At 52.1% G+C, this 12,597-nt stretch overlaps 1 protein-coding gene across 2 annotated transcripts in view; it reads left to right on the top strand.

Annotated features, from left to right (window-relative positions):
* The window catches only part of fads6 (fatty acid desaturase 6), a 405,131-nt gene that overhangs the window by 370,776 nt on the left and 21,758 nt on the right, over positions 1-12,597 (top strand). For both annotated transcript variants that reach the window (XM_068057825.1, XM_068057824.1), the window contains exon 3: positions 4,497-4,677. In XM_068057825.1, coding sequence (XP_067913926.1) covers positions 4,497-4,677 — 181 coding nt within the window. The remainder of the gene's footprint in view (positions 1-4,496; positions 4,678-12,597) is intronic.

Here is a 12,597-nt window from a genome sequence, read left to right as displayed (position 1 = left end):
CAGGAATCACAGTCTCAAAATAAGGGGTTGGTCATTTAGGACTGAGATTAGGAGAAACGTCTTCACTAAAAGGGTTCTGAATCTGTGGAATGCTGTACCCCAGAGAGCTGTGACTGCTCAGTCAATGAGTATATTCAAATCAGAGGTTGATATATTTGGGGCACTAAGGGAATTATGGGATATGGGGATAGGGTGGGAAGGTAGAGTTGATGTGGATGATCAGCCATGATCTTACTGAATGGCGGAGCAGGTTCAATGGGCTTTATAGCCCACTCTTGCTCTTATTTCTTATGTTCTATGCACACACATGTACATATCGACATGCACACACATGTATACACACACATACATGCACATTCACACTGACACGCATGTATACACTGACACACGTACACACTGGCATGCATGTACACATTGACACACACACATACACACAACACACATGCATACAACACACATATATGTACACACACATGTACACATGCACACACACACATGTGCACTCACATGTACACACACGTACACACACAGGTACACACACACGGACACACATGTACACACAGACACATGTACACACGCACACACATACACACACATGTGCACACACATGCGCGCACGCACACACGTACACACACAGGGACGCACATGTACACACAGACACATGTACACACGCACACACATACACACACATGTACACACACATGTGCACACACACACATGTATACACACACACACCCTCTTCCTTTCCAGCAGGACTCACTGACTCCACTCCCGAACACTTCATTGTCCGCAGTTTCTGCCCTGTCTGTGATTAGTGGAGACTGAGAATTTAACCAGCTTCCTCACTGCTGTGAGATGACTAGTTCTGTACTGGGCTGTGACCTTATCCATCAGTGAGCATTGTCTCACACCGAATGAAAAATAACAGAGAGTGGGGAGCTGAGAATGAGCTGGCCCGTGACCTCACCATTTGTCCACAGTGTCTGTAAGAAAAGCACACCAGACATTTGATTTTCAGTCTCTCCCAGGGAACTATAATTGGACCCAGTACCCCTGGGCTAAGGAAGGAAAATGCAGTTCAGGATTCCTGTTTCTGCTCACTGCCACGTGTGTGGACAAGACCAGGCTTGACTCTGATGCCTCTTCGGTTCAATATCCTGCCCAAACTTTCAGCCCATACGAGAGATGAATGGCTGGGTGGGTGACGCAGCAGAGAAACTGTACCCCAGTGGGAATCAGTCACCTTTAGGGGAGGAGGGAGCAAGAAATTGGGAAGGGGGAGAACATCCAAATTGGGTGTGAGAAATGGAGGAAGTAGAAGCTGGAATGTGGGTGTGACTGAATGATTCCACAGAGAGAGAGAAAGGGAGCAGAGAAACAGTTCCAGCAGCCCAGGTCTGTGTGAATGATCGGCTTCATGACATCAGCACATTCTCAAATGTCAATGTCTCAAAGGACATTGGATCTCTGAGGCTTTTCTCAAATGATTCTTTGTTTCAAAGCAAAGTTGTTTGTCTCCTCACTGGAGGCAGTGTTCCCTCCCCCACCCCCTCACCTCCTCACCACCTTCCACTGCCCTTCTCTCCCCTTGCTTCCCACTCACATCCCCTCTCCCCTCCTCCTCTCCCCCTCTCCCGAAAGCTCATACTCTTTCTGTTGTATGTGGTTTTCATTCTGTCTCTGTTTCCACTCAATCCAGGATAAGGGTTGGGAATATTCCTCCTTGTGGACTTCATATCGCAGAAAACTCCACAGCACTGCACAAATAAACTCAAGTGAGGGAACTGAACAACAAGCAAGGAAGGGAGAGAGTTGGAAGGTTTTGTTAGGAATTGGGGTTTGAGAAGGGTTTTAAAAGGTGGCGCCAGAGAGAGTGAGAGAGAGAGAGGTGGAAAGACAGAGGGGGCTTAGGGAGGGCGTTTAGGGCCAGGGTGAAGGGAGGGGCAGGTGCACTGAGGACTGGAGTCAGAGAAACTGAGAGTTCAGGAGGGAATATGAGCCTCAAGGCAGTTGTAGAGAGGCGGTGAGGAGGCAAGGGGTAGGGTGATGGGGGAGCAGGACTTAGTGTGGGATGGGTTACGGGCATCAGAGGTTATGGAGGGTAATGGAAGAGAAGCTGGTGTTGGAGTAGTTGTGTGTGGAGGTGATGAAGCCATGCCTAAGGGTTCCAGTGGAAAGGCAGTATAGGCAGGGTGGAAGGAGGTGGCTCTGGTGATGATCAGATCTGGGTTTGAAGTTGGGTTCAGGGTCAAACACGATGCCAAGTTGTGAGTGGCCTGGCTGATCCCGAGCAGGTGACTGCAGAATGGAGTGGAGTCATTGGCATGAAGCTTCAGACAGTGGCTTCAGTCATCCATGTTAATCTGAGATCGAATGTCACAGCGGCAGTCTGACAACAGCGAGGCGGCTGGGCAGTGCTGGACAGGTAGTGTCTGTGCTGGTGTCATTGAGGGATGAATGGAGATGAGGAGCATTGTGGGGTGGGGGTCAAGGACGGATCCTTGGCAGACTCTGGATCTGCTGGTCACTGAGAGGAACAAGAAGCCATTGCTGCAGAAACTCTGACTGCATTCATTCCATTCCTGGATCAAACAGGCAACTTTCCCATTCTCTGTATGGGTGACCTGTTCAGACCTTTGTTTTTAATTATTTAAAATTCTTTTTTTAACTCCATTTTTTTTTAATCTCACCCCGTTGTTTTTTTTATGTCGAGGGGGCCTTTATTCCTCAGGCCCCCTTTATATACATATTTTTTTTAAATAACTTTATTAAAATCAAATAAATAAACAAAAGACGCAAATTAAAATGCCATTCTCGGTGTTGACAAAGAACTCCAGTCCTTGCGGTGCCCACCGGTCGCGGAAGGCCTCAAGCGTACCGGCGGACACCGCATGCTCCTTCTCCAGGGACACCCAGGAACGAACGTAACCACGGAAGAGGGGCAGGCAATCAGGGAGGACCAACCCGCAAACGGCCCACAGCCTGGACCTGTGAATTGCCAGCTTGGCCAGGTCCAGGAGCCGACGAGGAGATACTCCTCCCTGCCCACGCCCCTCCGCACCTGTTCAGACTGAGTGACCTGCCTGGACTGGGTGGCCTGCGTGGACTGGGTGACCTGCCTGGACTGGGTGACCTGCCGAGACTGGGTGACCTGCGTGGACTGGGTGACCTGCCTGGGCTGGGTGACCTGCCGAGACTGGGTGACTTGCCTGGACTGGGTGACCTACGTGGACTGGGTGACCTGCCGAGACTGGGTGACCTGCCTGGACTGGGTGACCTGCGTAGAGTGCGTGACCTGCCGAGACTGGGTGACCTGCCTAGACTGGGTGACCTACGTGGACTGGGTGACCTGCCTGGACTGGATGACCTGCCGAGACTGGGTGACCTGCCTGGACTGGGAGACCTGCGTGGACTGGGTGACCTGCGTGGACTGGGTGACCTGCCTGGACTGGATGACCTGCCGAGACTGGGTGACCTGCCTGGACTGGGTGACCTGCGTGGACTGGGTGACCTGCCGAGACTGGGTGACCTGCGTGGACTAGGTGACCTGCGTGGACTAGGTGACCTGCCTGGACTGGGTGACCTGCGTGGACTAGGTGACCTGCGTGGACTAGGTGACCTGCGTGGACTGGGTGACCTGCGTGGGCTGGGTGACCTGCCGAGACTGGGTGACCTGCCGAGACTGGGTGACCTACGTGGACTGGGTGACCTGCCTGGACTGGGTGACCTGCGTGGGCTGGGTGACCTGCCTGGGCTGGGTGACCTACGTGGACTGGGTGACCTGCCTGGACTGGGTGACCTGCCGAGACTGGGTGACCTACGTGGACTGGGTGACCTGCCTGGACTGGGTGACCTGCGTGGGCTGGGTGACCTGCCTGGGCTGGGTGACCTACGTGGACTGGGTGACCTGCCTGGACTGGGTGACCTACGTGGACTGGGTGACCTGCCTGGACTGGGTGACCTGCCTGTGTTGGGTGACCTGCCTAGACTGGATGACCTGCCTAGACTGGATGACCTGCATGGGCTGGGTGACCCGCAATCTGGTTTTTCCTCCCAATATATGACCTGAGGTCAGAAGTTCACTATGTAGATCTATAGTTGAGTTTACTCTCTGCTATGGGCAGTGTGTAGTTTAATCTCTGTGTCATTCCTGATATTTTGATTCTAAATTTGTCATTTACCTATTTGTCCCAGTGACCCTTGTCCTACTCTCAGGGTTTGACCCAGTGACCTCAGGTCCTACTCTCAATGTGTGACCCCTTGTCCCTTGTCTTCCTCTCAGGGTTTAATTTGAAGTTGTGTTCCAGGCTGACCAGGGGCTGTCTATGGTCTTCAGAAAGAGGGTGAAGCAAGCGGCAACGGACCAGTGCCTATTTAACAAAGCGTCTGATTTCCTGTTCACTCAATCGCCAAAGGCTCAGTAAAATTATCTTGATAAAAGTGAAACTGTGACACACACGGAGATGGGAATGTTTACAGATGTCAACCTTTCACAGGTTTTTGGATCCTTCACAGCAGAGAAGGGAATCTATCAGCACGTGAAGCTGCATCATGCCTACACCAACGTCATGGGATTGGGTGACTCCAGCACCTGGAAGCTCCCCTTCTTCCCACGTTATATCTATCTGTTCATCCTGCCTTTGGCAGTGCCAGTCATAACACCAATCGTGGCAATAGGTAAGAGGCAGATGAGTGTCACAGCTAATGTGTAAGAAGTAATCAGGTGTGGTTTTTGACCACGGCTGTTTGACCCATTTTGTTGACTAGATTTCGAGGAGTTTCACCATGAGCGCTGGTGGTCTCAGGAGGGAGTCTCAGAAGCAGGGCTATCTTTTAAAGGATTTTTCTCATCCGTTTTCATTTTAATGTGGGTGTTTTGCCATCAGCATGATCTTTTTAAGACGCCCTTTGGCTGTGCAGCTACAGTAAGTAAAAGGACCGTCATCTCAGACAAACTGCCCTGTGGCTTTGGACTTGTAAAAAACATACTGGATCACTTTCCAGTTTGGCAACAGGAATGATTAATATTGGTTGTACAGTTAATGAGGAGTGTTTGGGTTTTTCTCAAAATTATTTGACTGTAATGAAAGCTCCGTTCTTGAGCTGAGGAACACCCTGATTCAGGAATATTTATTTCAACAATACAGTTTATCACTGCTTCAAACAGTTGAACCAGGGCCACCCGACAGCTTTATTAATGCAAGATTGGGTTTAAATATAGGATAAAGGGCTTTAAGAATTTCAAGATGCTTTACTGTTTGGTTTCAGGAAAGTGTTTAATGAAATAGTGAAACCTACACGTTATGTTACTGAGTCTACTGATTTAGTTTGCTTCTGTATGAATTTTGTCTGACAGTAAATTTAGCTTGCAGGTTAGCCAGTGTGAAACAAAAAAAAAAAGTGCTGGAAATACTCAGCAGGTCTGGCAGCATCTGTTGGGAGAGAAGCAGAGTTAATGTTTCAGGTCTGTGACCTTTCATCAGAACTAAGTTGCACACAGTAAGCTCTCAAAAACAGCAATGATATAAATTACCAGATAACCTGTGGTGTTGGATGAGAAACAATCGTCACTTCTCATCCCCACTCCCTCCTCAATCGTCACTTCTCATCCCCACTCCCTCCTCAATCGTCACTTCTCATCCCCACTCCCTCCTCAATCGTCATTTCTCATCCCCACTCCCTCCTCAATCGTCACTTCTCATCCCCACTCCCTCCTCAATCGTCACTTCTCATCCCCACTCCCTCCTCAATCGTCACTTCTCATCCCCACTCCCTCCTCAATCGTCACTTCTCATCCCCACTCCCTCCTCAATCGTCACTTCTCATCCCCACTCCCTCCTCAATCGCCACTTTTCTTCGCCACTCCCTCCTCAATCTTCACTTCTCATCAACCACTCCCTCCTCAATTGTCAATCCTCATCCCCACTCCCTCCTCAATCGTCACTTCTCATCAACCACTCCCTCCTCAATCGTCACTTCTCATCCCCACTCCCTCCTCAATCGTCAGTTTTCTTCCCCACTCCCTCCTCAATCGTCACTTCTCATCCCCACTCCCTCCTCAATCGTCACTTCTCATCCCCACTCCCTCCTCAATCGTCACTTCTCATCCCCACTCCCTCCTCAATCGTCACTTTTCTTCCCCACTCCCTCCTCAATCGTCACTTCTCATCCCCACTCCCTCCTCAATCGTCACTTCTCATCAACCACTCCCTCCTCAATCGTCACTTCTCATCCCCACTCCCTTCTCAATCGTCACTTCTCATCCCCACTCCCTCCTCAATCATCACTTCTCATCCCCACTCCCTCCTCAATCATCACTTCTCACCCCACTCCCTCCTCAATCGTCACTTGTCATCCCCACTCCCTCCTCAATCGTCACTTCTCACCAACCACTCCCTCCTCAATCGGCACTTCTCATCCCCACTCCCTCCTCAATCGTCATTTTCATCCCCACTCCCTCCTCAATCGTCACTTCTCATCAACCACTCCCTCCTCAATCGTCACTTTTCTTCCCCACTCCCTCCTCAATCGTCACTTCTCATCCCCACTCCCTCCTCAATCGTCACTTCTCATCCCCACTCCCTCCTCAATCGTCACTTTTCTTAACCACTCCCTCCTCAATCGTCACTTCTCATCCCCACTCCCTCCTCAATCGTCACTTCTCATCCCCACTCCCTCCTCAATCGTCACTTCTCTTCACTATTCCATCCGCAATCGTCACTTCTCATCCCCACTCCCTCCTCAATCGTCAATTCTCATCCCCACTCCCTCCTCAATCGTCACTTCTCTTCCCCACTCCCTCCTCAATCGTCACTTCTCATCCCCACTCCCTCCTCAATCGTCACTTCTCTTCCCCACTCCCTCCTCAATCGTCACTTCTCATCCCCACTCCCTCCTCAATCGTCACTTTTCTTCCCCACTCCCTCCTCAATCGTCACTTCTCATCCCCACTCCCTCCTCAATCGTCACTTCTCTTCCCCACTCCCTCCTCAATCGTCACTTCTCTTCCCCACTCCCTCCTCAATCGTCACTTCTCATCAACCACTCCCTCCTCAATCGTCACTTCTCATCCCCACTCCCTCCTCAATCGTCATTTTCATCCCCACTCCCTCCTCAATCGTCACTTCTCATCCCCACTCCCTCCTCAATCGTCACTTCTCATCCCCACTCCCTCCTCAATCGTCACTTCTCATCCCCACTCCCTCCTCAATCGTCATTTTCATCCCCACTCCCTCCTCAATCGTCACTTCTCATCAACCACTCCCTCCTCAATCATCACTTCTCATCCCCACTCCCTCCTCAATCGTCACTTCTCATCCCCACTCCCTCCTCAATCGTCACACCTCTTCCCCACTCCCTCCTCAATCGTCACTTCTCATCCCCACTCCCTCCTCAATCGTCACTTTTCTTCCCCACTCCCTCCTCAATCGTCACTTCTCATCAACCACTCCCTCCTCAATCGTCACTTCTCATCAACCACTCCCTCCTCAATCGTCACTTCTCATCCCCACTCCCTCCTCAATCGTCACTTCTCATCCCCACTCCCTCCTCAATCGTCACTTCTCATCCCCACTCCCTCCTCAATCGTCATTTTCATCCCCACTCCCTCCTCAATCGTCACTTCTCATCAACCACTCCCTCCTCAATCGTCACTTCTCATCCCCACTCCCTCCTCAATCGTCACTTTTCTTCCCCACTCCCTCCTCAATCGTCACTTCTCATCCCCACTCCCTCCTCAATCGTCACTTCTCATCCCCACTCCCTCCTCAATCGTCACTTCTCATCAACCACTCCCTCCTCAATCGTCACTTCTCATCCCCACTCCCTCCTCAATCGTCACTTCTCATCCCCACTCCCTCCTCAATCGTCACTTCTCATCCCCACTCCCTCCTCAATCGTCACTTGTCATCCCCACTCCCTCCTCAATCGTCACTTCTCATCAACCACTCCCTCCTCAATCGTCACTTCTCATCCCCACTCCCTCCTCAATCGTCATTTTCATCCCCACTCCCTCCTCAATCGTCACTTCTCATCCCCACTCCCTCCTCAATCGTCACTTCTCATCCCCACTCCCTCCTCAATCGTCACTTTTCATCCCCACTCCCTCCTCAATCCTCACTTCTCATCCCCACTCCCTCCTCAATCGTCACTTCTCATCCCCACTCCCTCCTCAATCGTCACTTCTCATCCCCACTCCCTCCTCAATCGTCACTTCTCATCCCCACTCCCTCCTCAATCGTCATTTTCATCCCCACTCCCTCCTCAATCGTCACTTCTCATCCCCACTCCCTCCTCAATCGTCACTTTTCTTCCCCACTCCCTCCTCAATCGCCAATTCTCATCAACCACTCCCTCCTCAATCGTCACTTCTCATCCCCACTCCCTCCTCAGTCGTCACTTCTCATCAACCACTCCCTCCTCAATCGTCACTTCTCTTCCCTATTCCATCCGCAATCGTCACTTTTCTTCCCCACTCCCTCCTCAATCGTCACTTCTCATCCCCACTCCCTCCTCAATCGTCACTTCTCATCAACCACTCCCTCCTCAATCGTCACTTCTCTTTCCTATTCCATCCGCAATCGTCACTTCTCATCCCCACTCCCTCCTCAATCGTCACTTCTCATCCCCACTCCCTCCTCAATCGTCATTTTCATCCCCACTCCCTCCTCAATCGTCACTTCTCATCAACCACTCCCTCCTCAATCGTCACTTCTCTTCCCTATTCCATCCGCAATCGTCACTTCTCATCAACCACTCCCTCCTCAATCATCACTTCTCATCCCCACTCCCTCCTCAATCGTCACTTCTCATCCCCACTCCCTCCTCAATCGTCACTTCTCATCCCCACTCCCTCCTCAATCGTCACTTCTCATCAACCATTCCCTCCTCAATCGTCACTTCTCATCCCCACTCCCTCCTCAATCGTCATTTGCATCCCCACTCCCTCCTCAATCGTCACTTCTCATCCCCACTCCCTCCTCAATCGTCACTTCTCATCCCCACTCCCTCCTCAATCATCACTTCTCATCAACCACTCCCTCCTCAATCGTCACTTCTCATCCCCACTCCCTCCTCAATCGTCATTTTCATCCCCACTCCCTCCTCAATCGTCACTTCTCATCCCCACTCCCTCCTCAATCGTCACTTCTCATCCCCACTCCCTCCTCAATCGTCACTTTTCTTCCCCACTCCCTCCTCAATCCTCACTTCTCATCCCCACTCCCTCCTCAATCGTCACTTCTCATCCCCACTCCTCATCCCCACTCCCTCCTCAATCGTCACTTCTCATCCCCACTCCCTCCTCAATCGTCACTTCTCATCCCCACTCCCTCCTCAATCGTCATTTTCATCCCCACTCCCTCCTCAATCGTCACTTCTCATCAACCACTCCCTCCTCAATCGTCACTTCTCTTCCCTATTCCATCCGCAATCGTCACTTCTCATCCCCACTCCCTCCTCAATCGTCACTTCTCATCCCCACTCCCTCCTCAATCGTCACTTCTCATCCCCACTCCCTCCTCAATCGTCACTTCTCATCAACCACTCCCTCCTCAATCGTCACTTCTCATCCCCACTCCCTCCTCAATCGTCACTTTTCTTCCCCACTCCCTCCTCAATCGTCACTTCTCATCCCCACTCCCTCCTCAATCGTCACTTCTCATCCCCACTCCCTCCTCAATCGTCACTTCTCATCCCCACTCCCTCCTCAATCATCACTTCTCATCCCCACTCCCTCCTCAATCGTCATTTTCATCCCCACTCCCTCCTCAATCGTCACTTCTCATCCCCACTCCCTCCTCAATCGTCACTTCTCATCCCCACTCCCTCCTCAATCGTCACTTCTCATCCCCACTCCCTCCTCAATCATCACTTCTCATCCCCACTCCCTCCTCAATCGTCATTTTCATCCCCACTCCCTCCTCAATCGTCACTTCTCATCAACCACTCCCTCCTCAATCATCACTTCTCATCCCCACTCCCTCCTCAATCGTCACTTCTCATCAACCACTCCCTCCTCAATCATCACTTCTCATCAACCACTCCCTCCTCAATCGTCACTTCTCATCCCCACTCCCTCCTCAATCGTCACTTCTCTTCCCCACTCCCTCCTCAATCGTCACTTCTCATCAACCACTCCCTCCTCAATCGTCACTTCTCATCCCCACTCCCTCCTCAATCGTCACTTCTCATCCCCACTCCCTCCTCAATCGTCACTTCTCTTCCCCACTCCCTCCTCAATCGTCACTTCTCTTCCCCACTCCCTCCTCAATCGTCACTTCTCATCCCCACTCCCTCCTCAATCGTCACTTCTCATCAACCACTCCCTCCTCAATCGTCACTTCTCATCCCCACTCCCTCCTCAATCGTCACTTCTCTTCCCCACTCCCTCCTCAATCGTCACTTCTCATCAACCACTCCCTCCTCAATCGTCACTTCTCATCCCCACTCCCTCCTCAATCGTCACTTCTCATCCCCACTCCCTCCTCAATCGTCACTTCTCATCAACCACTCCCTCCTCAATCGTCACTTCTCATCCCCACTCCCTCCTCAATCGTCACTTCTCTTCCCCACTCCCTCCTCAATCGTCATTTTCATCCCCACTCCCTCCTCAATCGTCACTTCTCATCAACCACTCCCTCCTCAATCGTCACTTCTCATCCCCACTCCCTCCTCAATCGTCACTTCTCATCAACCACTCCCTCCTCAATCATCACTTCTCATCCCCACTCCCTCCTCAATCGTCACTTCTCATCCCCACTCCCTCCTCAATCGTCACTTCTCATCAACCACTCCCTCCTGAATCGTCACTTCTCATCCCCACTCCCTCCTCAATCGTCACTTCTCATCCCCACTCCCTCCTCAATCGTCACTTCTCATCAACCACTCCCTCCTCAATCGTCACTTCTCATCCCCACTCCCTCCTCAATCGTCACTTCTCTTCCCCACTCCCTCCTCAATCGTCACTTCTCATCAACCACTCCCTCCTCAATCGTCACTTCTCATCCCCACTCCCTCCTCAATCGTCACTTCTCATCCCCACTCCCTCCTCAATCGTCACTTCTCATCCCCACTCCCTCCTCAATCGTCACTTCTCATCAACCACTCCCTCCTCAATCGTCACTTCTCATCCCCACTCCCTCCTCAATCGTCACTTCTCTTCCCCACTCCCTCCTCAATCGTCACTTCTCATCAACCACTCCCTCCTCAATCGTCACTTCTCATCCCCACTCCCTCCTCAATCGTCACTTCTCATCCCCACTCCCTCCTCAATCGTCACTTCTCTTCCCCACTCCCTCCTCAATCGTCACTTCTCTTCCCCACTCCCTCCTCAATCGTCACTTCTCATCAACCACTCCCTCCTCAATGGTCACTTCTCATCCCCACTCCCTCCTCAATCGTCACTTCTCATCCCCACTCCCTCCTCAATCGTCACTTCTCATCCCCACTCCCTCCTCAATCGTCACTTCTCATCAACCACTCCCTCCTCAATCGTCACTTCTCATCCCCACTCCCTCCTCAATCGTCACTTCTCTTCCCCACTCCCTCCTCAATCGTCACTTCTCATCAACCACTCCCTCCTCAATCGTCACTTCTCATCCCCACTCCCTCCTCAATCGTCACTTCTCATCCCCACTCCCTCCTCAATCGTCACTTCTCTTCCCCACTCCCTCCTCAATCGTCACTTCTCTTCCCCACTCCCTCCTCAATCGTCACTTCTCATCAACCACTCCCTCCTCAATGGTCACTTCTCATCCCCACTCCCTCCTCAATCGTCACTTCTCATCCCCACTCCCTCCTCAATCGTCACTTCTCATCAACCACTCCCTCCTCAATCGTCACTTCTCATCCCCACTCCCTCCTCAATCGTCACTTCTCATCCCGACTCCCTCCTCAATCGTCACTTTTCTTCCCCACTCCCTCCTCAATCGTCACTTCTCATCCCCACTCCCTCCTCAATCGTCACTTTTCATCCCCACTCCCTCCTCAATCGTCACTTCTCATCCCCACTCCCTCCTCAATCGTCACTTTTCTTCCCCACTCCCTCCTCAATCGTCACTTCTCTTCCCCACTCCCTCCTCAATCGTCACTTCTTATCCCCACTCCCTCCTCAATCGCAACTTCCGTTCCCCACTCCCTCCTCAATCACCACTTCTCTTCCCCACTCCCAATCGCTGCTTGGGAGGGAGTGGAACCAGGAGTGGAGGAGGGTGGGAGGGGTGCCCGGGAAGGGCGCCGGGAGAGGGGAAGCAAATGTGGCAATCATGGGAGGATCACAGAGTGAATTCACTTTTGTGTATCAAGTTTAAGAGCAGAAAGGCAGGGAGGAGATCCCCTCTGCTCATGGCACCCCACTCCCTTCCTTTCCCCGCTCCCCTCCCGTCCCCGCTCCCCTCCTTTCCCCACTCCCCTCCCCGCTCCCCTCCTTTCCCCGCTTCCCTCCCCTCCCCACTCCCCTCATTTCCCCGCTCCCCTCCCGTCCCCACTCCCCTGCATTCCCCACTCCCCTCCTGTCCCCGCTCCCCTCCTTTCCCCACTCCCCTCCTGTCCGCACTCCCCTCTCGTCCCCGCTCCCCTCCTTTCCCCACTCCGCTCCTG

Source organism: Heterodontus francisci, chromosome 26, assembly GCF_036365525.1.
Source record: "Heterodontus francisci isolate sHetFra1 chromosome 26, sHetFra1.hap1, whole genome shotgun sequence".
In the NCBI taxonomy this organism is placed as follows: Eukaryota; Metazoa; Chordata; class Chondrichthyes; order Heterodontiformes; family Heterodontidae; genus Heterodontus; species Heterodontus francisci.
This window is presented reverse-complemented; position numbering and strand designations above follow the sequence as displayed.